Here is a 25,002-nt window from a genome sequence, read left to right as displayed (position 1 = left end):
TTAAATTTGAAAATTTAATAGTTGATGAGTTTTAAGGTTGTGCGAGTCTACGAACAGTGATACGTATTCAGATATATAGTTCATGAAATAGAACTAGTTATTTATCTTGTTAGATACTGTTGGCAAACATAAAATACATAGCTCTTCTCATCTCATGTATACATTATGATGTGTAATAGCTGGAAAATATTTTGTCGTGTAAAATAAAATATAAAATACATTTCTTTAACATTCTTCTTGATGTAAGAAAAACTAACCAATTTTAGAAAGGCTTAACCCATGTTCTCTAAATGTATATACATATATGGCCTTTCAAATGTGAAAAATTGTTGGACTTTTGTTTTATGACTGCAGGCAGCATATGTACCTCATTTCTTACCCAAAGCTACCAACTGCCAGTTCTCGATACAATGTTTGTAAGAAAGAAATACCGAGGCAAAGATTTTGGGCTTCACATGCTGGAGGACTTTGTTGATTCCTTTACAGAAGACGCACTTGGCTTGCGGTATCCACTGACCTCTCTGATGTACACAGGTATTAAGTTTTGAAAAGTTATACTTGTCTCAGTGTCACTTCTGACCTGTTTTTGCAGAATATTGTAAATATGCACATATCAGTATTAAGTAAATTGTATGCTTTGGCTGTCTAGGGCTTAATTTTGCAAATGTGCCCTTATCTCACACAAATGGTATTTTGGGGGTGTGGTAGCTTTTTTAAAAATTGAAATATAATTCACAGTGTACAATTCAGTGGTTTTGACTATATTTACAGCTGTGTAACCATAACCACTATCTAATTGCAGATTCACCCCAAAAAGAAACCCTGAACCAGCTAGCAGTCATTCTGTATTCCCCCATTCCTCGTTCCTCTAGCAACCACTAACCTCTTTTCTGTCTCTATGGATTTACCTATTTTAGACATTTCATATAAATGGAATTTTGTGATACAGTTACACTGTAAGCTCTTTGTGTCTAGCTTCTTTCATTTTGTGTACATGTTATCAGGGTTCATCCATGTTTTAGCATGAATCAGCGCTTCATATCTTTTTTACGGCTGAAGAATATTCTGTAGTGTGGATATGCCACATTTTGTTTATCTATCATCAGTTGATGGACTTTTGGATTGTTTTTCCACTTTTTAGGTATTATGAATAATGCTGTGTTAAACATCTGTGCAGTTTTTGTCTGGACGTAACTCTCCTGTATATACTTAGGTGTGAATGGAATTGCTTGGTTATATGATGACTCTGTGTTCAGCCTTTTGAGAAACTGCCAAATTGTGTCCCAAAGCACCTGCACCATTTTACATTCCCATGAACAGTGTAAGAGGTTTGCAGTTTCTCCATATCCTCACCATTTGTTATCTGTCTTTTTGATTATAGCCATCTCAGTGGTTATGGAGTGACATCTCATTATAATTTTGATTTGTGTTTGGTGTTGAGCATCTTTTCATGTGCATTTTGGTCTTTTATGTATCTTCTTTGGAGAAGTGTCTGTTGAAATCCTTTGACCATTCTTTGGGTTATTTGTGGTAGATTTTTAAATTAAAAAGAGAAATTCCATATATATACAAAAATTACATAAAGAAAAAGGTAACAAATAATCGTGTACCATCCAGCATGTACCATCGTGAGAAGTGGATCATTGTCAATACAGTTGTACTCCTGTCATATCCAGTTAGTTCACTCCCTTGGCCGAAATGAGCACCATCCTCAATTTGGCATTTATTTTCCCCATATACGTACTTATCCTCCAACAATGCAATGTTGTTTTACATATTTTAAAACTTTATGTAAATAATATGTACTGTATGAATTCTTTTTGCAGTTTGCTTTTTCTACTAATCTTTATGATTATGAGATTCAGTCTTGTGGATTCACATAGCTCTGTCTTCTCTTTTTCAATGCTGTTTATTTTTCCATTGTGTGGATATATTGTGTCGTGATGTTTTAAAAACTATTGGTGGATTTATATTTGCATTGGCATAAAGCCCATACCACTACTTTTTTCTTAATGAATAAGATTTAATCCTGAAAAGTAAGTTATTGAAAACTTTTATAAAATATACTTTACCATTGATTTTAATCTAACATCAGATATTTATTTTCACTGAAAAAACATTTTTGTTTTTTGTTTCCTCCTCCTTTTTAATATGAAAAATCCCCAAAACAAGAACCAAGGGTTGCATGCCCATCTTGAATCATGGTTTCTCTCTAAATCCATACATGAGAATGGAATGAACCCTGTATAACCTTGGATAATCTGCAAATGGATTTTGCTCTTAAAGTCTAATTAGTGCTTCACTGAATCTGGGGAGGAATGCAACCACATCTGCTGCAGGCGGAACCTCTTATTACTTGCACTTTTCTAGGATTCTAATGATAAATAAGTTGAATACCAAATGATAACAGGTGCTTATGTATTATGTAAGGTATTCTATTTTAGTTATTTTAATTCAGGCAAAGGACTCAGTGTGGCTTGTCATCCCCCCCCCCCCCCAGCTTTTCCCTTCCTGTTAGGTATGAAAACTACAACCAGAAAACATAAGAAATATTGTCAAACATATGGGAAAAAAGAGAGAATCCTAGTGTCCACGTATCCATTGTCCAGATTAACAGCTGTTAAGATTTTGCCATGTTTGTTTTCATTTATTTTTAGGTAAACCTAAACAGAACGTTGAACATACAGTTGATGTTCTCTCTGGATCCCTCCCCAGCCCCATTTCTCTTTCTCCTTTCCTCCCAGAGATAATTGTGTTCCTGAAGTCGGTGGATATCCTTCCTGCCCATGGTTTCATACTTATGTTTTTGTCCATAAACACTGTAGAGCATTATTTAGTGTGCTTTTTTAATTTTAAAATTTAAAGTTTTTGGTGATAAAATTCATATAAAATAATATTTACCACTTTATTTATAGGGGTAAATAGTTCGATGGCATGAATCACTTTCCCAGTGCTGTGTACTCATCAGCACTATCTGAACCCAAAACTTTTTCATCATCCCCAATCTAAACTCTGTACCCTTCAAACAATAATTCCCCTTCCTCTTTCCCCCGCATTCGTTAACTTTTTTTCTGCTCTCTGTCATGAGTTTGCCTGGTCTCGGTACCTCACAAATAGGAATTCATACACTATTTGCCCTTTCTGTGTCTTATTTCCATAGCATAATGTTTATGGTCCATCCATGTTGTAGCATATATCAAAATTTCATTCCTTTTTATGTCTGAGTAGATTTTATTGTGTGACTGTATCACATTTCATTTATCCATTTATCCATTGGTGGACGCCTCGGTTGTTTCTCCCTTTCTGTGTTTCTGTGAATAAACATTGGTGTGCAGATATCTGTTTGAGTCCCTCCTCTCATTCTTTTGGATATAAACCAAAGAGTGGAATTGTTGGCTTAGAATTCTGTGTTTTAACTTTTTGAGGAATTGCTAAACTGTTTTCTCCGGAGGCTGTATCATTGTGTTTAATGTGTTTTTAAACTTATAAAATGATATCATTTTGCTCTTTTATTGACTTTTTTTTTTAGATTTATCAGTGTTGATTATACGTAGCTATAGTTTATTTGTTGAAGTTGCTGTATAGTATTTTACTGTATACATATATGGTTTATTCATATATCCCCTAATGATGATGAGCACTTAGGTTGTACGCTGACCCCAGTTTGAAAACTGTTCTGTAATGAACATTTTATGCATTATACGATGTCTTCCGCATATGTGTAAATCATTAGGGTATCCCTAGAAGTAGAATTGGATCATAAAATATTTGTCTTCAACTTTACTAACCACTTTACAGTTGTTCTCACACTAGCTGTGTGGGAGTTTCCATTTCCCGTATTCTTCTGATGCTTGTTACTATCTGATGGGTGTGAAATGGTATCTTGCTGTTTCATCTTACGTTTCCTTGGCAGCTAGTGAGGTTTATCATCTAGTGACCATTCAGGTTTCATTATGGGTAAATTTCCTGTTCATAACTCTGCCAATTTTTCTTTGGGGTTATTTTGTCTTTCTAATTCAATTTTAGTAATTTTTCATATGCCCAGAATACTAATCTTTTGTTTTATTCTATTTATATCCTAGTCTGTGTCTTTATTTATTTTTTTAATCTCTAGTAACTTTATTTAAATAAATGACTAATTTGTCGCTCAGTAGATCACATATGGCTTCTCTGCCCTGATCCTGCTTTCTGTTTTCAAACTTGTCATCTGCAAATGTTACAAGTTAAAAAGACAGATCCTCTAAAATGAATTAAATAAAACTAGTTACATTTACAAATGGCCTCAACTTATAAGATGTCTGTATTCAAATGAACAGGACAGCATTTTTAAAGTGCAACATATACTCTTCTGGCTCACCATAAAAAATTATGTAACTGGAAACTCAGTCATTTCTCTGAGAGCAAATTTAGTGAAAAGCTGTTTTGAAAGTTAGCCACTTGACACAACATTGTAAAATGACTAACTCAATAAAAAAAGTTAAAAAAAAAGTTAGCTATGAAATTATAAATTATGAGAAACCCTGAAAAGTCATTGAAAATTAGTAGATAAAATGCAGTTAGAAATAAACCAGTGGAGAGGCAGCATAAAGTAAATAAAGTCAAATAAATACTATACAATAACATAAAAAGTTTTGCTTATAAAAAATTGAAAATTGCATTTTAAAATATCAATTTTCCCTTCTTTTGAGGGTTTTACAATTAAAATTTAGAACTGGAGTCTCTGTAAAGATTTTCCAAATGTTATTAATTACTGGCATTGTTTTTTGCCCAAACCTCTCTGATCTGTCGGTTGAGTTCACTCATCATTCGATCCTCGTGATTACACACACCCATCCTTTTCCAGAGAAGAAGCATCCTTTCTTCTAGGAGGCGAGTCAAATAATCATGCAAACCTTCTTCCCGAGTCCTGCCACGTGGGCCGTCCATTTTTCTAGCTGCGGTCTCTCTGGAATCCTGGTACTGTTTTTGTTCTTGTTGCCTTAGCCTGTTCAGTTCATTTCTTATATCCAATAATTTTTGTCTTTCAGTTTTTACTGTGTCTTTTTCCTCAGCAGCCAGGTAATGCAGCCTCATCTGTTCCAATTCTTCTTGCTGTTTTTTAAGACGAGCCATTTGACTTTCCTGCCCTCTGCTGCTTAAGTCTGGCAAGTTCTTCCAAAGCTTGTCCCCACTGCTGCTTGTAATGTAGTTTAGACTTAGTTGCAGGTTCCAACTTTGTTTCAAGTTCAACCTTTTCCACTGTGTGAAGATTTATTTCAGACTGTAATTGAATTTCTGGTTTGTTGCTTTGCTGATCCTTGAACTGATGGAACTCTCTTTCTAAAATCTTATACTTGTTTTTGGCATCGTTAAGCTGCTGCTGAAGTCGATGTTTATCCCCTTCTAGCTGCTTGATCTTTAACCTTTCTAGTTCAACTTGGGGGACACAATCTTCTTTGGCCCTGCGGATAAAGTCCTGGGTATGGTGCCTTTTAAATATAAACCATGTAGTCCAAATAAAGCAGCTACTGATACAAATTAAGTTTAGGTTAATTAAAATTAAATCAGATTGTAAGTTCAAGTCATTAGCAGCCCCATGCGGCTCTGGTAGCTACTGGATTGGACAGTGCTGCTGTAGGTCATGTCCATCTTCACAGAAAGTCCTATATAGAAAGTTTTAAACTTTAATAATCATGTTTCTCATACTATTTTATCACAGATTGTGATTTTTTTATCTTTTATAAGAAATCCTTTAGTACCCAGATATCCTAGAGGTATTCTCTTATGTTTTCTTTAAACATTTTGCTTTTTATAATGGGTATTAGAATTCATCTAGAACTTATTTTTATGAATGATATTGATGTGAGGTCAAGATCTGACTTCTTTTATTCTAACATCATTATTTAATAGTTTTATTCATTCTCCTCTGAAATGTGATTCCTCCTCTGTCATTTGCCAAATTTCAAGTGTATATGTGGTTCTTTCTTGGTGTTTTTTCCCCCCCTTGGTATTTAATTTTCTTCCTCCTCTTCCTCCTCTTCCACATTATGTCAATACCAGGTTGTTTTTAATTACTGTGCCTTTAAGATGATTCTTGTTAATCTGCTAGAATAAGTCCTCCTTGGTTTTTTTCCCTCAAATTGGCCTGAATATTATTTCATAGCCCTTCGTTCTTTCATTTTGAATTTGGGATCAGGTTTTGTCCAGTTCCATTAAAGAAAATCTCTGTTGGGATTTTGTTTAGAATTGCATGGAATTTACAGAATAATTTGGTGAGCATTGGTGTTTTCACACTATTGAGTCTAACAGTCTTTTTTTTCAGTTCTTCTTTTATGTCCTTCAGTAACATTTAGTAATTTTCTCTTTAAAGGGGAAGTACATCTTTTATGAGGACTTTAATTCCTTGGTTACTTAAAACTTTAATATGGAATTTTATTTAGGATTTTGATTCATAAATGAGACTGCTTTATTATTTTTGGTTGCTTGGTGATTTTGCTATCGGGGTTATGCTAGCCCCATTAAGTGAGTTGGGCAGTTTACTTTCCATCTCTGTTTTCCCAAACAATTGATTTTTGGGATTTCTAGAAAATTCTCAATGTGTTTTTCAGCTTGCAAGCAGTATTTTGAAAAGTATCCTGGGGACCATGAGCTCCTTTGGGAGGTTGAAGGTGTTGGACATTGGTACCAGCGAATACCAGTCACCAGAGCGTTACAAAGAGAAGCGCTTAAAATTACGGGTAAGAATGTTTCCGTTTTGAACACAAGTCCAGCTTAAAAAGCAGTACCTAATGAAGAATGTGACAATGAATATATGTATGTTCATGTATAACTGAAAAATTGTGCTCTACACTGGGAGTTGACACAACATTGTAAACTGACTATACCTCAATTAAAAAAAAAAAAAGCAGTGCCTAATGGTTGCACCTTACAGTCCAAAGTATTGGTATATTGTTATGTGATCTCTTTAGTAACAGAGCTTCTTTTCTAAAGTTTGAAGTTTTGTTCTATGTAACCATTTGAGTCACTAGTATAAGAGGATCTAGAATAGCCCAGTGGAATGTAACAGTCCAGTAGGAACTGATGGGTGATAATTAACACAGATGACTCAAACAGGGAGAACAGGCATCAGAAGGGCAAGGCTGGTACCGGGGTCTCGTCCATCTCTCCTCGAAGCCACTAAGTACAGATAACTATTAAAGACTCTACATCTGCAAAGTCTCACTGTAAGATATTGGTGAAGGGGATATCCCACACCAGATTTTCAACACCCTTTTGTTCAGGCTGCTTTTCAGTGCTTTTGTGAAAATCGGTACAAACGATGTTACAATTAAAACCAAATATTAATTGGGTTACAATTTTTTAAATTTTCTACATACAGCAGTTTCTCACAATGAAGCTAAAAGACCTATGTCTGGAGAATACGGTCTTGCATCTGTTCCAGAATTTGAAGCCGGAACTGAAGATAATCAGTCTAGTGAGATGCAGCTAACTGTAGGTACACTGTGTGTTTATGTAGGAAATACTAAGTTTGCTGTTTTTTAAAAATAGGGTCAGCTAATATTTAGCTTTTAATGTTACTGTTCATTCAACAATCTTATGTAATTTCTACTGTGTTAGTTACTTTGTTATTTTCTGTTAGCTGGTTATTAAGGATTTAATTTGGAAAACACAAAATAATATAGAAGAAAATAAAAATCTATAATCCCATTATCCTAGATATAGCAACTAAAATTTTTATATATGTACTAAATATATAATAAAACATGTATCTGCATATGTTTTATTTTTGTTCTTATTTTATGCTACTTCTAACTGCTTTTCTCCATTAACATACTATTGTAAGCATTTTCTATGGCATTACTGTTTCAAAACATTGTTAAATAGCAGCACACTGTTCTAGTCTGTGTAGATAACTATCATTTATCTCCTTAACACATTACACTTAAGTTTTTTATATTTATAAATGGCCCAGCCATGAACACATTTATACATGCACCTTTGTGTAAAGTAATTATTTCCTTACACAGATAAATTTCTAGAAGTACAATTAGTAGTAGGTCAAAGGGTATGAAGTTATTTGGGAAGTTTGAGGCTACATATGCTAGGTCTCTGTAGAATGTCATGCACTTTGCAAATAGTAGGTAACCCAGAAGTAGAAGGACAGGTCCCATTACTGAATTCCAGAGGACTCACCAGGTACATTTCTAGAATCTACTTAATTGTTATTACTTAAAATACAAGTCCATTGATAGGATTCTGGAAGTCTATTTTTATGCAGTGTTTTGTTGTGATGGCATTTATTACAGTCATATTTGTTTTGTACACAAGTACCGTAGTATATCTTTAGTGAGTGTTGAATATGTCTATGTAAATGTGTATGTGATTCAGAGACATGTGTTTTTGGGGGAGTCATTTGTGCCTCTTTTTTCCTGTCTTAATTAGCATGAGTGTTGACTCTTTGAAACTATGTAAAACATTTTTAAGGATAATGTAAATAATACAATAGCTATATGTAAGGAGTTCAAGTTTTTGTTTTTATTTTTTTCTACCTTTGGAATTTCAGACTTCAGAATAAGCCCGTGTTCTATTATGTTGCAGTCCAAGTTCTTCAGATTTACTCAGAGTCATTTAATATTGGTCATATATCATAAAACTAAGGAACGTTTAAAAATCTGCTCTTTTCATACATGTAGTGAGAACAATGATCTATTTTATATTAAGCCAAATAATTTTAAATGTGTCATTTTAATGAAAGTATATTCAAATGGTATCATATTATGAGGTTGGCAACATAAATTCGATTTTTGTTTTTAAAATATATAGTCTTCATATTACTTTAGTATTTTAATTCAAGGAAAATAATTTTCTATTAAACTATTTATCTCTTTTCATCAGTAACCACAGGGGAATTGGTTTTGTTTGTTCATTTTAACTCCTTTTTTTTTTTTTAGCTTTATTGAGGTATAATTCACAAAAATTGTACATATTTAAGGTGTACACCTTGATATTTTTATATATGTATTAAATGTTATAACATTTGATATATGTTACAAGACTACCTGATTTAGTCTTTAGGTGATGTTGATATTTCTATCTGATTTTTTTTTTCTGTTTTTGGGCATAAATATTACATGTATTTCTCTTAGGATACTTTTGGTACCTTTTATTTATTCATCTCTATCTATGTGTTAGCCTTGTCTAGTTGAACTGTAGGCTTCTTGAAGGCAGAATTTTTATCTTATCTGTCACAGTTATTTCCTTGTTTGTCAGTGTCCTGTAAATAGATCTTCTTGAAGTCTTTGTGTCTGCCATATCGTAGGGTTTCAATAAATGTGTAATGAATGAACGGACAGCAATTTATATAATAAAATAGGTACTGTGCCAAGCACTGGACATACAGAAATATTGTTCTTAGAAGCATGGGGGAAGTAGATGGTCCATTACTGGAAGCAAATAAGTAAACAAATATACTACAGGGTAGTTATTGCCATAATAGAATATATAGCAAATAATTGAAGGTACATAGCAGAGTATGATTAACTCTGCCCAAGGACTGGAATAAGTATAGTAACTGAGCTGGACTTTTATTAAAGAGTGGACAGGAGTTCTATGATAAAGGTTGATAGGGCATTCCAACAGATAGCATGTAAAAAGCACAGGTGTGAAAGAAAATGGCATGTTGGTTTGTAAGAGGTTGAGAGTTTGTATTCTAGGTGGTGATCAACCATTACAAATCTTGATGTTATTTGTATGTTTTTTTAAAGCAAAGAAGTGGTACCGTTTGTGACTTGGAAGCATCAGCTGTAATAGTGGAGGAGATTACAGGGCACGTGATTAGAGTGAGGGGTACCATTGAGGAGTGCATGTTAAAGATGAGACATGCCTGATTTAAAATCATTAGTAATAAAGATGATTGGTCATACCAAAGAGGGGGCAGTCTTGAGGGATTCTTCAGAGTCAAAATTGACAGGCTTTGTGGCTGATTGAATGAGGGATAGGAAGAAGTCATTACTGCCTCACAGGTTTTTGGCTAGAATGGCATAACGAATTGTTACTGCCATTAACCTAGATAGAAGATAATATTGGGAAAAATAAGAGTTCAGTTTGGGACAGGTTGTATGTGAAATTGGGTAAAGTATCCACTGGAGAGATATTTCATTGGAAATAGAGCTTTGGAAATCAGGGGGAAAGTTGGGGAGGTTAAACTGTGTATTTGGATTCATCAGCAAATAGATCTGGAAGTAAATGTGGCAGATAAAATTACACAGGAAAAGGATATGGACTGAGAAGAGAAGGTAGGTGAGGACAGGACTCGGGAAACTGCAGTGTATATCACTGTAACAGATGGCTTGATAAGTTGTTAGGCTTATAATAAACAGGCTATGATATAGCCTTTTTATTTCTTAACTAAATTTTCCTTATTGATGAATAATGAGCATGAAAAGTGCTATTTGAAAAAATTTTTAAAAGATTTTCTTTGACACTGAATGAAGTAGCTCCATAGGGAGAAAAAAGGATCTAAAACTTTTGGTTTTTATCTATATCTATATTTGGTTTTTATTTTAGATTGATTCTCTAAAAGATGCCTTTGCAAGCACTTCTGAAGGTAAGAAATTCACCTGGTCTATCAGTAAGTGTATGAGACACTTAGGATTAAGTATGTGTTCATGTGTGTGTGTCCTTTAGAGTAAGTGAAGACGTACCCAGCATTAAAATCTAGATCTGGGTTCTAATGCCACCACTACCACTGATTTTGCCGTGTGAACAGATGGGTAAGCTGTCGTACCTCTCTTCCTCATTTCCTTACCTGTAAAATAAGGACAGTAATGTCTACCTCGTTTATTTTCCAAGATTACTGGCCGAGGATATAAGTGAAAACACAGAAGCACTTTGCAGAGCTCAGGGTAGCACAGAAGTGTGAGGAATGAATAGTGACAACATTATTTTGTAATTTAGAAAGAGACACTGACATGGTTTCTTAGCCTGATGTAAGTGAGAGAAAGGAAGTGTGTGATGGCGGGGATATAGGTGAACCAGCTTAGTTCCTGCATTTCTGTGTATTTAAGGGGTAATCCTTTGTATACATAATCAATTAATTGTAGTGTTGCTGGTTTTTCTCAGGTCATGATAAGACACCTGTTTCCACTCGTGCTCGAAGTAGTCATCTAAAGCGGCCAAAGATTGGAAAGCGGTTTCAGGACTCTGAATTTAGTAGTTCGCAAGCAGAAGATGAAAGGACTCACCAGACTTCACCTACAGCTTCAGTAAACAAGTAAAGTGTTGTTTATTTTACACTCATTATTTTCTTTCTTTTTCTTATCATATTATTAGTATTTGGTTTTTAAGGTGAAGGTTATATTGTTTGTATAGCAAATGACCTTGGTGTAGAAGTCTGTATTTGAATTCTTCCACAAGAGTGTTGATGACACTTGGTAAGTGTCCCTTTGACAGTGTTGTAGGGAGAGGTTGCTAGTAAGAGAATGGAATAAACTCACGATTTCATCTATTATGTAAAAATCCAGGAGAATATTCTAGTGATTGTATTATCCCAAATGAGTCATTTTCGCCAACTTTGAATTTGGCAGTAGCTGTGGTTTTTAGTAATGCTGAGCTCTAGTCAATTTAAAAAACCCTCAGTTTTACTTTATAACTGATACATCTTCCTGGGTTTTAAAACTTAACATAAATTAGCAATAGCCATAAATGGTATCATCAGCTCCTCCAGGAACTTACCAACCAGCCGAATCAACAAAACGCTTGGATCAAAACCTTATTTTCTATCTTCCTTTGACTCTTAACGCATTGACTGCCCGCTGTGGATCAAGTGCTCCTGAGGGAACACAGCTGTTACCCAGATTTGAGTGACATGGTGATCAACATGTTAAAGCAAGATTTAGAATATTACAGTACAATTAGACTTTTGCCTTGGAAGTCCTGCTAACTGTTCCTGAGTCACTATTCATAGCTCTGCCATTTTAGTTGTGAAATTATTCTACTCAGGTAGAGAGTTCTATAGCTATGCTAATTTTATTATGTATAGATTTGGGTAATTAAGTATGTAAGTGTTATATTTTGATGAAAAATTCATCATGTTACAGTCAAATTTAAGTAAATATTTAAATCTAGTAATTTGTGAAAAGAGTAAGAGCTAAGATAATTATGAGTTTATTCACTGAGCCACATTTTGATGCAATACCCTTTTTAGAAGGGACTATAACTGCATTTAAAATTGAACACCGCAGAATTATTGTGAAATTTTCTTTTTATAAAATAGTAACAGTGAGGCTAAATGCTTGAATGCTTACTCAGATACTTCATCTTTGCCCTTGAAGAATCGACTGCCCGGTGGTTTCTAACACACGTGTCTGTGCCTGTGACACAGATTAAGAGCACTGCAAGCACATGCAGTAATAGAAGTGCAAAATCCTGTGCATGTAAAGGAGAGCATATTGATTCTAATTGAGGGGATGGAGAACTTTCACATTTGGGCCAGGGCTTCAAAGATAAGTAGAAAGCAGAGTTGAGAAAGAAGACTTTCTAGTCCAAGGGTACATGAACTATGGTCTGTAGGCCAAAGCTGGCCCACCACCTACTGTAAATAGGATTTCATTGTAACACATCCATGCTGAGTAGTTTACATGTTTCTTATGATGGCGTTGCTTTACAGTGGTGGAGTTGAGCAGCTGTTCAGTGACCACATGGCCCACAAGACCTAAAGGAAGAGTTTGCTGACCCCTGGTGTACACCAGGGCTGTCCAAACAACTTTCTGTATGATGGACATGTTCTGTATCTGCCCTGCCCAATATGGCAGCCACTGCTCAGTGTGCTTATCAGTGAGCACTCGAAGTGTGGTTAGTGCAACTGAGGAACTGAGCTTTTAATTTCATTTAGTTTTAGTTACTGTGAATAGTGATGAGTGTCTTGTGACTACTGTATTGCACTGCGTAGTCCTAGACTACAGGAATAACATGAGCAAAGGCACAAAGCTAGGAGGGGGGTTGATAAGGATAACTGATATATAGGGTAAATTGTAACATCTAGTAGGAGATAAAAATACAAGGGTCTGGTCATGTTAGGCTTTGAAGGGAGGCACACTTTATTCTCCAAGCATAGAGAACCATCAGAATTTTCTGAGCTGGACTGTCACAGGTACAGATATTTGTGTTTGAAACATAGCTCTGAAAACCTTACTGAAGAATGTATGCACTGCAAGACTGAAGATGGATTAGGAAGACGTTACAGTGGTCCAGAGAGAATTGGGCCTGAAGTAGGAAGATGAAAATGGGAATAGAGAGTTAAGGATATATTTGAAAGGTATTTTAGAGGTAGAACTAAACCATATTATTTATTGTCCAAACTGATATTTTTGAGAATGAAAGGGGCATTATTAATACAGGTATACTCAGAGAGATTGTGGGTTGGTTCCAGAGTGAATATCGCAATAAAGTGAGTCACATGTATTTTTTTGTTTCCCGGTGCATATAAAAGTAAGTTATGTGTACGCTATACTATAGTCTGTTAAGTGTGTGATAGCATTATGTCTAACAAAACCCCAAACATACCTTAATTAAAAGATAGTTTATTGGTAAAAAAATGCTAACCATCATCTGAGCCATCAGCGATCTTTTTGCTGTTGGAGGTCTTGCTTCAATGTAGATGGCTGTTGATTGATCAGGGTAGTGGTTGCTGAAGATTGGGATGGCTGTGGCCATTTCTTAAATAAGATAGCCATGAAGTTTGCCACATAAATTGACTGACTCTTCCACTGAAAGTTTCTCTGTAGCATGCAATACTGTTTGATAGCATTTTACGTACAGTAGAAATTCTTTCAGAATTGGAGTCAGTCCTTTCAAACTGTCCTGCTGTTTTATCATCTAAATTTATATGATATTCCAAATCCTTCGTCATTTCAGTAGTCTTCACAGTATCTAACCAGGCTTCTCAAGAAGCCACTTTTTTTCCTTACCCATAATAAGCAACTCCTCATCTATTCAAGTTTTATCATGCGATCGCAGCAATTCAGTCACATCTCTGGCACTATCTATGAAAGCTATAGCCTTATGAAATGTATTTCTTAGATAATAATACTTAAAAGTTGAAATGACTCCTTTATCCATGGGTGGCAGAATGGATGTTTTATTAGCAGGCATGAAAACAACATGAATTTTGTTGTGTGTCTTAGTCAGAGGTCTTGGGTGACCTGGTACATTGTCAGTGAGCAGTCATATTTTGAAAGGACATTCCCCCCCTCCCCCGAACAGCAGGTCTCAACAATGGGCTTAAAATATTCAGTGAACCATGTAAATAGATGTGCCATCATCCAGGCTTTGTTGTTCCATTTAGAGAGCACAGACAGAGTAGATTTAGTATCATTCTTAAGGACCCTAGTATTTTTGCAGAGGAATATGAGCATTGGCTTCACCTTGAAGTTACTACCAGTGGTGTTAGCCCCTAACAAAGAGAGTCAGCCCATCCTTTGAAGCCAGGCATTGACTTCTCTTCTCTAGCTGTGAAAGTTCTGGATGGCATCTTCTTCCAGTAGAAGGCTGTTTTGTCTCCATTGAAAATCTGTTGTTTGCTTTCATTAATGATCTTAGCTAGATCTCCTGGATAACTTCCTGCAGCTTCTGCGTCAGTGATGGCTGCTTCATCTGGCACTGTTACGGAGATGGCTTCTTTCCTTAAACCTCATGAACCAAACTCTGCTAGCTTCAGACTCTTCTTCCGTAGCTTCCTCACCTCTCTCAGCCTTCATAGAAATGAAGAGAGTTTTAGGGCCTTCCTATGGATTAGTCTTTGGCTTATGGGCATTGTAGCTGATTTGATCTTCTATCCAGACCACTAAAACGTCCCTGTATCAGTAATAAGGCTATTTTCCTTTCTTATCATTCATGTGTTCACTAGAGTAGCACTTTAAATTTTTTTCAACAACTTTTGCTTTGTATTCCCATCTTGGCTAACTGTTTGGTACAAGGGACCTAGCTGTTGGCCTGTCTCAGCTTTCAACGCACTTTTCTCACTGAGTTTAATCGTGTCTGACTTTTGACTTAAAGTGAGAGACATGCGATTCTTCTTTTCACTTGAACACTTAGATCCATCACAGGGTTATTAACTGACCTAATTTCAATATTGTTGTTTCTTAGAGAATAGGGAGGCCGAGGAGAGAGAGACGGGGGAACAGCTGGTTGGTTGGAGTAATCAGAGCACACGTTTATCCGTCAGGTTTGCCATCTTATGTAAGTGTAGTTTATGGTGCCCCCAAACAATTAGAATAGTAACATCAGCTAGTCCCAGATCACCATAACAAATGTAGTCATAACAAAATAGTTGGAAGTATTTTGAGAATTACCAAAATGTGACACAGAGACATGCAGTGAGCACGTGCTTTGAGAAAAATGGTGCCAGTAGACTTGCTCAACATGGGATTGCCACGAACCTCCCATTAGTAAAACATAGTGTCTTTGAAGCACAATAAAGTGAGGTGCAATAAGATAAGGTGTGCCCCCAGTTAAGCTGCTGCCGGGACCAAGCTGGAAACTCAACTGGCTGTCCCAGGTGAACTGCTCCCAGGTATGTGCATTCTAGGAGAACAAGGTCCAGTCAGTACACATAGAGTAAAAGAGAGGTCTAGTTTACATGATTGAAAAGATGGTGATCAAACTGGAAAATGAGACAGTAAAGAGAACAGATTTGTAAGAAGGTCAAGAAATTGGTTTTAGACCAAACAACAGTTAGTTGGTTCTCTAAGGTGTTACTTTGTTAACAGATTCCTAAAATTTTGTATTCATCCTTAATAAAACAAGTTAGGATGGTTTACTTTGGTTTTCTAGATTGGAGTCTACTGCACATACATCAGAGAGCTCAGAAGAATTCTTGGAAGAGGGACCTGAACAGAATGTGATGGAATTTGCAGATGGAAGTAGTGATAAAGACGTTCGGCCAGCACCAGAAACCCAGCCACGCCTGGAAAAGCAAGATGGTGAAAAGGTATGAGATTCGCTTATTAAATAAAATGAATGGAAGTAACTAAATTTTAACTTTCTTAATCATATATGGTTAGAAAAGTGCAATGATATATTTTAGACTGTTAGTGGGAATTGGATTTAATGCTTAAAAGCATGTATGTCTATATTAAGCAAGATCAGGAAGTGGAGGATAAAGTTACAGTTACTTTATATTTCAAACTGAGTTTATAAAGGTTGACTTATTGAGAATATAAAATAGAGGATGTTTAGATAGTCATGTCCCTCAGTGTATTTAAGATACAAATTAATTTGTGGAATTAAACATACTTAAGAAGTGACACAAATGATGCGACTATACAAGGTCTGCCTTATAAAACAAGTTAGAACACTTGAAGGTTCAACAGGCCCCCCATTGCACTCCTATTTTGGTTAGAAGGGCAGAATTAGTTGTCCAGAAAAAAAATATGTATTTGACTACAATTGATTTATAAATTCCTGGAAAGATAACTGAATGCATTTCATTTTTAACACTAGAAGACAAGTAGGAAAATCCTTTGTGACTGAGTAAACTCTTTATCTGGCTTGATTTCTGCAGCTCCCCAATTATTTGTCCCTTTCTTTCTTCTTCTCTATTTCCTGTCCTGTTTTTCTTCAATATCTTCAGTCTTTTCCTGTCTATAGATTTCTTATTTCTTCTTTCAGATGTGCTTAAGTTTCTTTAAAAATCTGTTGCCTGTTTGCCAGTCCAGCGAGGAGCTAGTTAAGCAAGTCAAACTGCATTACCAATTTCATTTCCTTAACTTGCTCCAGTTTAGCTCTTCTTTCCTCTACTTCATGAAACTGTATTTTTAAATGGCATTTCTTCTTTTCTTGTAGAAAATGGGGAGAAAAGCACATATTTTAAAAAGGGATTTATATGTTTCTAGATGTTTATGGGAATATGTATTTGTGGGACTTTTTCTCTTTTAAAAACTTCAGATTATACTGTATGTACATCATGTAACCTGTTTCTTTTGTCCAATGAACTATTGAGCAAATACTCTTACAGGTGACCAGTGACACTTTCATTCAATTCCAGTGGCTTTCCTTACCTCGACTGACTACTCTCTCTTCCTCAACATTCTCTGGTCTGACTTTATAACATGATTGTATTTTTTTAGTTTTTTCGTTTTCTTGTCTCTGAAGTTTTGGTTTGGTTTTATTTGTCTGCTTTTTGACTGTTCTGTTTCTTGTTTTTTTCCTTATATTTGTGGACATTCTCAAAGACTCAGTTCTTGACTTTCTGCTCTTTGCTTCATGCATCTAGTCTAATGGCTCAATTGTCATCTCTGTGGGGATGACCAGTAACTAGACTTCCAGCATTGATCCAGACTGTAGTCCTATAATGTTACTTGCCTTCTAAATATTTCTATTTAGACAGATGTCTTTTATCTTAAATTCAGTGTCTCTATTCTTTCCTGTCACTTCAGTATTGAGCCTTTTTTCCTATTTATCTTTCATTCTGTTTCCAAACATAAAACTTGAAGGACTGAGTTTTTCTCTCCTGTTGCTTCTTGCTTTCAGTTACTCACCAAAATTTTATTGTTTTACAAAAGCTTTTGCTGTATTTTTCTCATTTTCTTTCTTTTAACATTCTCCTACCCTAATTGGTCCTTCTATGAGCTTTATTATAATTACCTTCTGTGTGCAATTTATTCTTTATACTATCTGGCCAGATTGATTTTTCTAAGTCTCTGATCTCACTATTCCTAGGGAAAATGTTCCTTATATGATTTCAGGGGTCCTATATAATCCATTCAAATCTATTTCTTAAAATTAGCACATTGCTTTTCTAATTTTTAAAATGATAATAAAATAAAATGCCCTCTAATTATTAAAATGTCATTAGGATAAATTAGAAATATTAGACATTAAATGGAAGTCTTGTTAATCAATAAACATCGGAGGAAGAATTTCAGAAATTGGAAGGTTTGTGTTATCAGATTGCTTTTCCATATTTTAATGGGATTTAAGGAGCAGGATTGTTCAAAAATGACCCTGGGTTGACTGGACAATGAGCTGACCAAGGCGGGCCTCTCTTCTCCTAGGAGGAAGCTGAAGCCAACTCGGCTTCCCTCAGGACTTGTAGTACTTCCTGCCCCCTGGCAGCGTGAAGTGCAGCTTCCCACAGGCTCCAAGATTCCAGCTGCTGAACAGTGGGTGTTCTGTTCAGAGCCGGCACCAAATTTAGACTTTCTCTGGTGCCTTTTTACTGAAGTTCTTCCTGTGATTGCCGCATTAGAAGGACGAGCAAGAAGGAGGCAGGGTCACTTCACTGAATCTCAGACGCACCCTGGGTCTGCAGGGCATCCCGGTCCTGTCCTCTCTCCACGAGGACAGCGGGGATTTCGGGTGCTTATGGACTCTTTTACTGACTCCGCTGTTCCTTAACCTGTGCCCTGTGATGTGGTAGAATGTATCTTGAGTTCTGAGGGGAGCTGAGAATGGACCCATCTTACATGACAAGTAAGTTAATCTGTAATGTGTCCTGCCTTTTTTTCCCCTCTGTGGTGTAGGAATCTGAATTAGAGCCCGTGAATGGTGAGATAATGGATGATACTCTTAAAACTTCACTTATGCCAGAAGAGGAGGACTCCACTAGTGAAGTTTTAGATGAAGAATTAAAATTGCAGTCTTTTAATTCCAGTGAAGATTCTACAAATCTTGTTCCACTGGTGGTAGAATCTTCAAACCCCCCTGAGGCTGCTACTCAGGATAAGGTAATGGGGAAATAACCAAATTTTTTTTATAGTTAAAGTGTTCCAGTGTTGGTGGCTTGGCTGGGGCACTGTAGGATATATATTTGCCTCAACTTTAACATGCACAGTCCTTCTGGAAAATTAAATTATACTAGATTTGGTATTTTAAGTTGCAGTCAATAATATTCCATATATTTGCATCTTTTGTAACCTTATTCATTCATATCTGGATAAAGCATTATTTACCAAATATTTGAATACCTATTGCTTACATAGTCTCTGACCAACATAGTCATTTAAATTTGTTTTAATTAGGGAGACAGATCAGATTAGTGAGGAAAACTTGAATGGAGTATTTTAAAATAAAATTTTTTTTTGAAATAAAGTTGATGTATAACATTATGCAAGTTTCATGTGTGCTGCATAGTGATTTGATTTTGCATACATTGTGAACTGATCACGGTAAGTCTAGTAACCATCTGTCCACCATACAAAGTTGTTACAATATTATTGACGATACTCCTTATGCTGTGTATTACATCCCCATGGCTTGTTTATTTTTATATCTGGAGGTTTGAACCTCTTAATCTCCTTTACCTGTTTCAGTCCCCTTACTTTCTCCCTTCTGGCAACCATATTGTTCTCTTTATCTGAGCCTGTTTTCACTTTGTTTTGTTTCTTTGTTTTGTTTTTTAGATTTCACATGTAAGTGAGACCCTATGGTGTTTGTCTTTCTCTGACTTACTTCACCTAGCATAATACCCTCTAGGTCCATCCATGTTGTTGCAAATGGCAAGATTTCATTCTTGTCTTTATGACTGAATACTATTCGATTTGTGTGTGTGTGTGTGTGTATGTATCTAAAAAGAATTTAATTTTTACTACTGAATATTCCAATTTAAGGCTAAAAAACTATCATAAAGCGTTATTTTTATTAGCGTTTCACACAATTAAATGAATGCCATTTCCACTGCCCTCACCTATCATCTCACAGTCGAAACTCAGTGGGGTGGCACGGTATCAGGTTCCCAGGACTCTTGGTTCTGGCTCCAGGAACACCAAGAGACTAAAAACTGAGTTGGTTCTTGGTTTTGAAGAATCTTGATATAAAGTTTAAATGTCTTAAGTACTTTTTGAGGTAAAATTACCTTTACTATATATTTAAAGCAAGAATTTAATGTATCCAAATTATCATGCAAGACAGTTTTGAAGAAATTGAGCTGTATTCAGAATTATGTACCCATGCTTAACAAAAGTAATGAGTACTGAATCCTCTAAAACACAGTTCAGGGTTATTGTGTAGTAGTGTCTGAGAATAATTGATGTAAGAACTATATTGCAAAAGTTCACCAGGTTTTCTGTTTTTAGACTTCACGTATAACTGACTCAGAAACCTTGCTAGACGAAGGCCCACCTGATGAAAAAGGGCACACTGAGGAGAAGCTGCCTCTAGTTTCAAGAAAGAAAGCTCACTTTGGCAGTTCAGACAACGCTGCTACTATCCCAAATGAAGAACGGTCCAATAGTGGTTTTCCAAACTCTGTGGTCACTGAATTTTCTGAAGAATCGATCTCTGAAAATGTGTCACCCAACACTACTTCCTCATTGGAAGACCAGGTTGAGGAGGGGGTCCCTGAGCCCCAGGAAACGTCTCCGGCTCTCCCGCAGAGTTCTTTGATAGAGGTTGAACTTGAGGATGTGCCATTTTCACAGAATGCCGGACAGAAGAACCAGTCAGAGGAGCAGTCCGAAGCATCTTCTGAGCAACTGGATCAGTTTACACCATCAGCAGAGAAAACTGTGGATAGCAGCTCAGAGGAAATAGAAGTGGAGGTGCCTGTCGTGGACCGGCGGAATTTAAGAAGAAAGGCCAAAGGGCACAAAGGACCTGCAAAGAAGAAAGCCAAGCTGACCTGAATGAAGAAGAAATGCAGATGAAAAAGCCTCTTCTTTGTTACGTAATTGTCGTTTTTAAAATATGGCAACTAATAAATAGCATGGGACACAGGATAAAAATTCCAAATTTTCAATTCGAACTTATTTATGATGCTGTTTTTCCCTCCCCCATAGGACCTAGAATTCACCGTTCTTTTTAATTTTTCAGGCTATTTTGTGTAAATACAACTTTTTAATTTTTATTAACCATGTTTCGATTTGGGGAAACCAGATCATACTATATTTTCATTAGCAGTTGGGGGCTATCTGACCATTAATATTTCAGAAAATATAAAGTGAAAAACTGAAAGTAGTAGAGTTCCCATCAGTTGTAAGGATCGCAGAAATCTTTTATACTAAAGGTTTTAATAGTAAACTTGGTGAAGGTTCTAGAAGTTTTATCCTAAATTTCAAAACTAATCACCATTTTTTAAAAACGTAGGCATGCTTAAACAAAAATGTCAGTAAATTAGGATAAACATAACTTCAACTAAATGAGAGCACAAATTCAGAAATGTGTGGTCAAAGGTTTGTGAAGGTGGGTATTTTGGCCTTTCAATTCTTAGTTGAAGGTGCAAGTTTCTTCCTTTGACTTCAGTGTCTGTGGGAAGGTACAAACAAAACCTGTTTCCAGCTCACTCTTTATAACGTCTGGTATTAACAGTACTGCTAGGGATTTAACTCTGGCATGTCGACAGTATTACTATTTAAAATATCATTTGAAGCCGGGACTATACTTTTGTCCTCACCCAATTAACGTGTGTACTTTAGAAGTGTGAGAACCTTTCCAAAGGCTTCTCCTTAATCTGCCACTGCCTTTATTCTAGAATCTTCTTTATATTCCCCTCAGCTTTCATCCACTTCCCTAACTCATGGAGTGATTCCTGTCTGAAGATCTGCTTGCCTGCCTGCCTGCCTGCTTGCCTGCCTGCCAGCTTATGTCCTTGGCTTTCATTTTTGGTAGGTTTGGAACTGCGCCCCACAATCTTAGACCGAGACGGCAGGGATAAGCTACTCTAGGAACCGCAGTTACAAGAACTTAAGTCAGATCAGAGCTTCGTTTGTCCCTTCAGGCTTACTCCCTCTTGATTTGTTCTGTGAGGGCAGGTTACAAGCAAGCTAGCCTCTGTGTGTACATTGAGTTGCCAGAACAAAGGGCTTTGCCTGGGAAAACTGAAAGCAAAAAATAAACCCAAAACCCCCAATTGTTTTTTTTTTTTTTTTTTTTTTTTGTTGTTGAAGTAATTTATTTAAAAATGAACAAAATGGTTATTCTTATGATCCAAAGAGAATCTTGAAACAATCCTACTTTTTAGACCTATTATGTGTACTCAGATTTTCACTTAAGTTTGAGAATGCTTTGAGATCATTTAGGGTTGTTTTTAAAACTGCTTGGTCCTTAAATGAAAAAAATGTGTTGTGACTTTGTGTCATTATTTGAGGTGCTAAGGATTGACGTTGAAAGTTTATTCAGTCTACTGTCAGGTGATGTTGTTAAATTTTATTTTGGGATGTTGGCATTTCAGAAAGATTTAAAGTTGAGATGAAATCTTTAGCAGGCAAAATAGCAAACCCTCCTTATTCATGTAAAATTTTTGAATACATGTGTCCCCTACATTTTCTTTAGTTTATTGGTCAGAGGTAAGCTAGACCATTTCATTCTAAGTGAAAGTTAAGCTCTTTGACCATTTGTTTTCTTAACAGATGCTAATCAAGTGAAAGAATAAGTATGACTTAATACTAGTGTATCTATCAAACATTTATGCTGTTTTATACATTTTGTGAGAAATTTTTGTTAATACCACAACTAGGGAAATAAAGATTTAGTAAATTCTTAACCTTTTCATTTTTAATTTCTTAGAATAGATTTAAAAGCCTAACACTTAGGTATTTACTTTTTTACTTGGATTCTTCATTGTTCTCTTTAAAATACTTTCTTTAAAAGTATTTTAGTGTATAATTTAAGACTGAGCTCACTGACAACTCTTAACATGTGAATAGTCGCTGAGTTTACAAAAAAGGTTAATTATTCATATATGATCCCTAAGGACTAACAGTATAAACTTATAAAACTTGTTTGGTTTATTCTTAAACAGTAAGTGCATTTTAAGAAGTTTCAGAACTTTTTGTTTAAGTAAGAAAATTTTTGTCACGTGTCTCTGACAGAATGTTATTTTGGGGTTTATAGATGGTAGAGGAAAAAAAAGTTAGGTCACATGGAAAAACCGAATTTTCGTGTTCCGTAACGACGAGTTCTATACTCAGTAGGTGAGGACAGACTTTGTAACAGCATTTATCCTCAATAAGGAATCTAAAGAAAACTTAATCAGATCACTTATACTTTTTGCAAAAGGCATTAAAAAACCTCTGGGAATTCCAGAGGATTGCGGTCATACTTCAGCCAGATAAGCTAGTTGTTGAGTGTCCAGTCACATTTCTGTAGTCCTTTGTGAACTGCTTTTTTCTGTTTAGAAGTCTCGTTTGTGGAGAAGGGAAGTTCACTTCAGTTTGTATAAGTACGTATATATTTCCTTGTGTAATATAAAGCAGACAGTTATTAGCAAAATTTTAGTTCTACTTTCAAGTTTAAATTATTCAATTGCTAGACATCACAGAAATATATTGAAGAATTTATTATAAAGTTCCTCTACAACTTTTAAAGGTGAGAGGGTCTATTATGATTTTTTATAAAATCAAATAGCATGACAGAATGTCTATCTTCTACTACTTAAAATGTGTCTATATTCATGGTGTTTCCATTCAGTGCAGAGAATTATCATGGCAAGGATAAAAATTGCTAGTGATTAATGGTTCACTTTTAGCTGACCACCGAACACCACCTAAAAAGGTTTCAGTGATTGTAGAAAAATATCTTGAAGGTTTATGATTGCATCAAATTGAGCCTTTACCTAGTATCTAAATACCTGCTCTTACATTCTGCTTTACCCTTAGGGATTACCTTCTAAGGTTTGGTCACACCAGCAAACTGAAACAGATCTTAATGTAAATAAAAAATTTATACTAACATTACTCATCTGTGTAACAGTATTTTAGAAGTTTCTGCCTTGTATGTCCACTAGTAGCAATATGATGTTTGAAGTGTTATCCAGTCTTTCATGGGTGTGATTAGTTAAAATGTTTATGCTTCTGTTTGCATACTTAGTATCAAGCTTTATTTGTACAAGCTAGTTAACTTGCTTATTTTTGGTTGTGAAAAATAAGCAAACCTCAGTTCTGTATCTAGTGTTTAGCTAATTTCTTTTATTTCATCCTCCAAAACTTGTTATTCACACCTTTCCCATTTCTCTTAGTGGCAAAATCATTTGTTAAAATTTAAGTGTAAGGAAGGTTAGCTTCTGTTATCTTGAAGTAATTGTGTCATACTGGATAGCCACTCCGGAGGAACTAGCCTTTCTTTTCCTAAGTGTCTCTGTGTTCTAAAACTTTACTGTGTTTATAGAACTTAGAAAAGATGTTATATTATTCAGAATAGCAAGATTTACTCAAGTACTTATGTTTGTTTTCTTGGTAGTTTTTTTTTTTTAAACAGTAGTAATTAAACCTATATTTTGTGATTGTTTCCTGGTCTGTGTTTTGAAATTCCTTCCCTTTCCCCTAATTTCATTGGTGAAGATGTGTTTAGATACCGAGTTTGTTTAGACATTGATTTTTGTTAATGGCACAATTTAATCACATTGGTTGTACTTTCAAGACTTTAAAAAATAAACAGAATTTAAAACAATTAATGTGATTATAAATTAATGTAATATATAGGCACCCTAAGGCTCAGTCACAAATGTTAACTCAGATCATAGACGTGTTTTTGACAACTCTATAGCATGACCCTTTTAATATTATCTAAGTAACTAAATTTCTAAGGGTATCAGTGTAGTCTTTTTTTAAAGTATTTTACCTGGACTTATTTAAACAAATTTTTACCGTTCTAAAAATATACAACCCTAGGTTTAAAGTATAGAAAATGCTTAAAGTACAACCATTTTGGTGGGTCTTTTTTTTTTTTTTTTTCTTTTTCTTTCTGAGTAAAGGTAGATTTGTTCAGAAAGATACATACTCCATAGACAGAGTGCAGGTTGTTTCAGAAGGCAAGAGAGAGAAAGGTCACGAGATGTGGGGGTTGGGTGCTTATTTTAAAGTAAAAGTAGATACACACTCCATAGACAGAGTGTGGTCCAGCTCATTCAGAAGGGAGAGTGGCCCATTTTGGTTTATTTTTCTCATATGTCTTGAATAGAAAATATAGTTCCAAGTACATGGTATTATATATGATGAATGAGAGGGGAAAAATGTTTAAAATATTAATTCCCTCCATGACTTACTGTAGGAAAAAGTTAAGGATTAATTAGGGGTAAAAAGTTTTATCTAA

General features: G+C 35.5%; 1 protein-coding gene across 6 annotated transcripts in view; it reads left to right on the top strand.

Moving 5' to 3' along the window:
- Nucleotides 1–22,196, top strand: part of FAM169A (family with sequence similarity 169 member A) — an 83,307-nt gene extending 61,111 nt beyond the window's left edge. For 4 of the 6 annotated variants that reach the window (XM_032474260.1, XM_032474274.1, XM_032474275.1 and 1 more), the window contains exons 6-13: nt 355–534; nt 6,588–6,716; nt 7,358–7,470; nt 10,546–10,585; nt 11,101–11,251; nt 15,811–15,967; nt 18,501–18,704; nt 20,052–22,196. In XM_032474260.1, the coding sequence (XP_032330151.1) occupies nt 355–534; nt 6,588–6,716; nt 7,358–7,470; nt 10,546–10,585; nt 11,101–11,251; nt 15,811–15,967; nt 18,501–18,704; nt 20,052–20,600 (1,523 nt within the window). In that variant the 3' untranslated portion in view covers nt 20,601–22,196. The remainder of the gene's footprint in view (nt 1–354; nt 535–6,587; nt 6,717–7,357; nt 7,471–10,545; nt 10,586–11,100; nt 11,252–15,810; nt 15,968–18,500; nt 18,705–20,051) is intronic. The other 2 variants (XM_032474263.1, XM_032474269.1) reach the window with 2 other exon arrangements.
- The last annotated feature ends 2,806 nt before the right edge of the window (nt 22,197–25,002 follow it).

This window comes from Camelus ferus, chromosome 3 (assembly GCF_009834535.1).
Source record: "Camelus ferus isolate YT-003-E chromosome 3, BCGSAC_Cfer_1.0, whole genome shotgun sequence".
In the NCBI taxonomy this organism is placed as follows: Eukaryota; Metazoa; Chordata; class Mammalia; order Artiodactyla; family Camelidae; genus Camelus; species Camelus ferus.
Note: the sequence above shows the minus strand (reverse complement) of the source record. Positions and strands in the feature narration are given on the sequence as shown.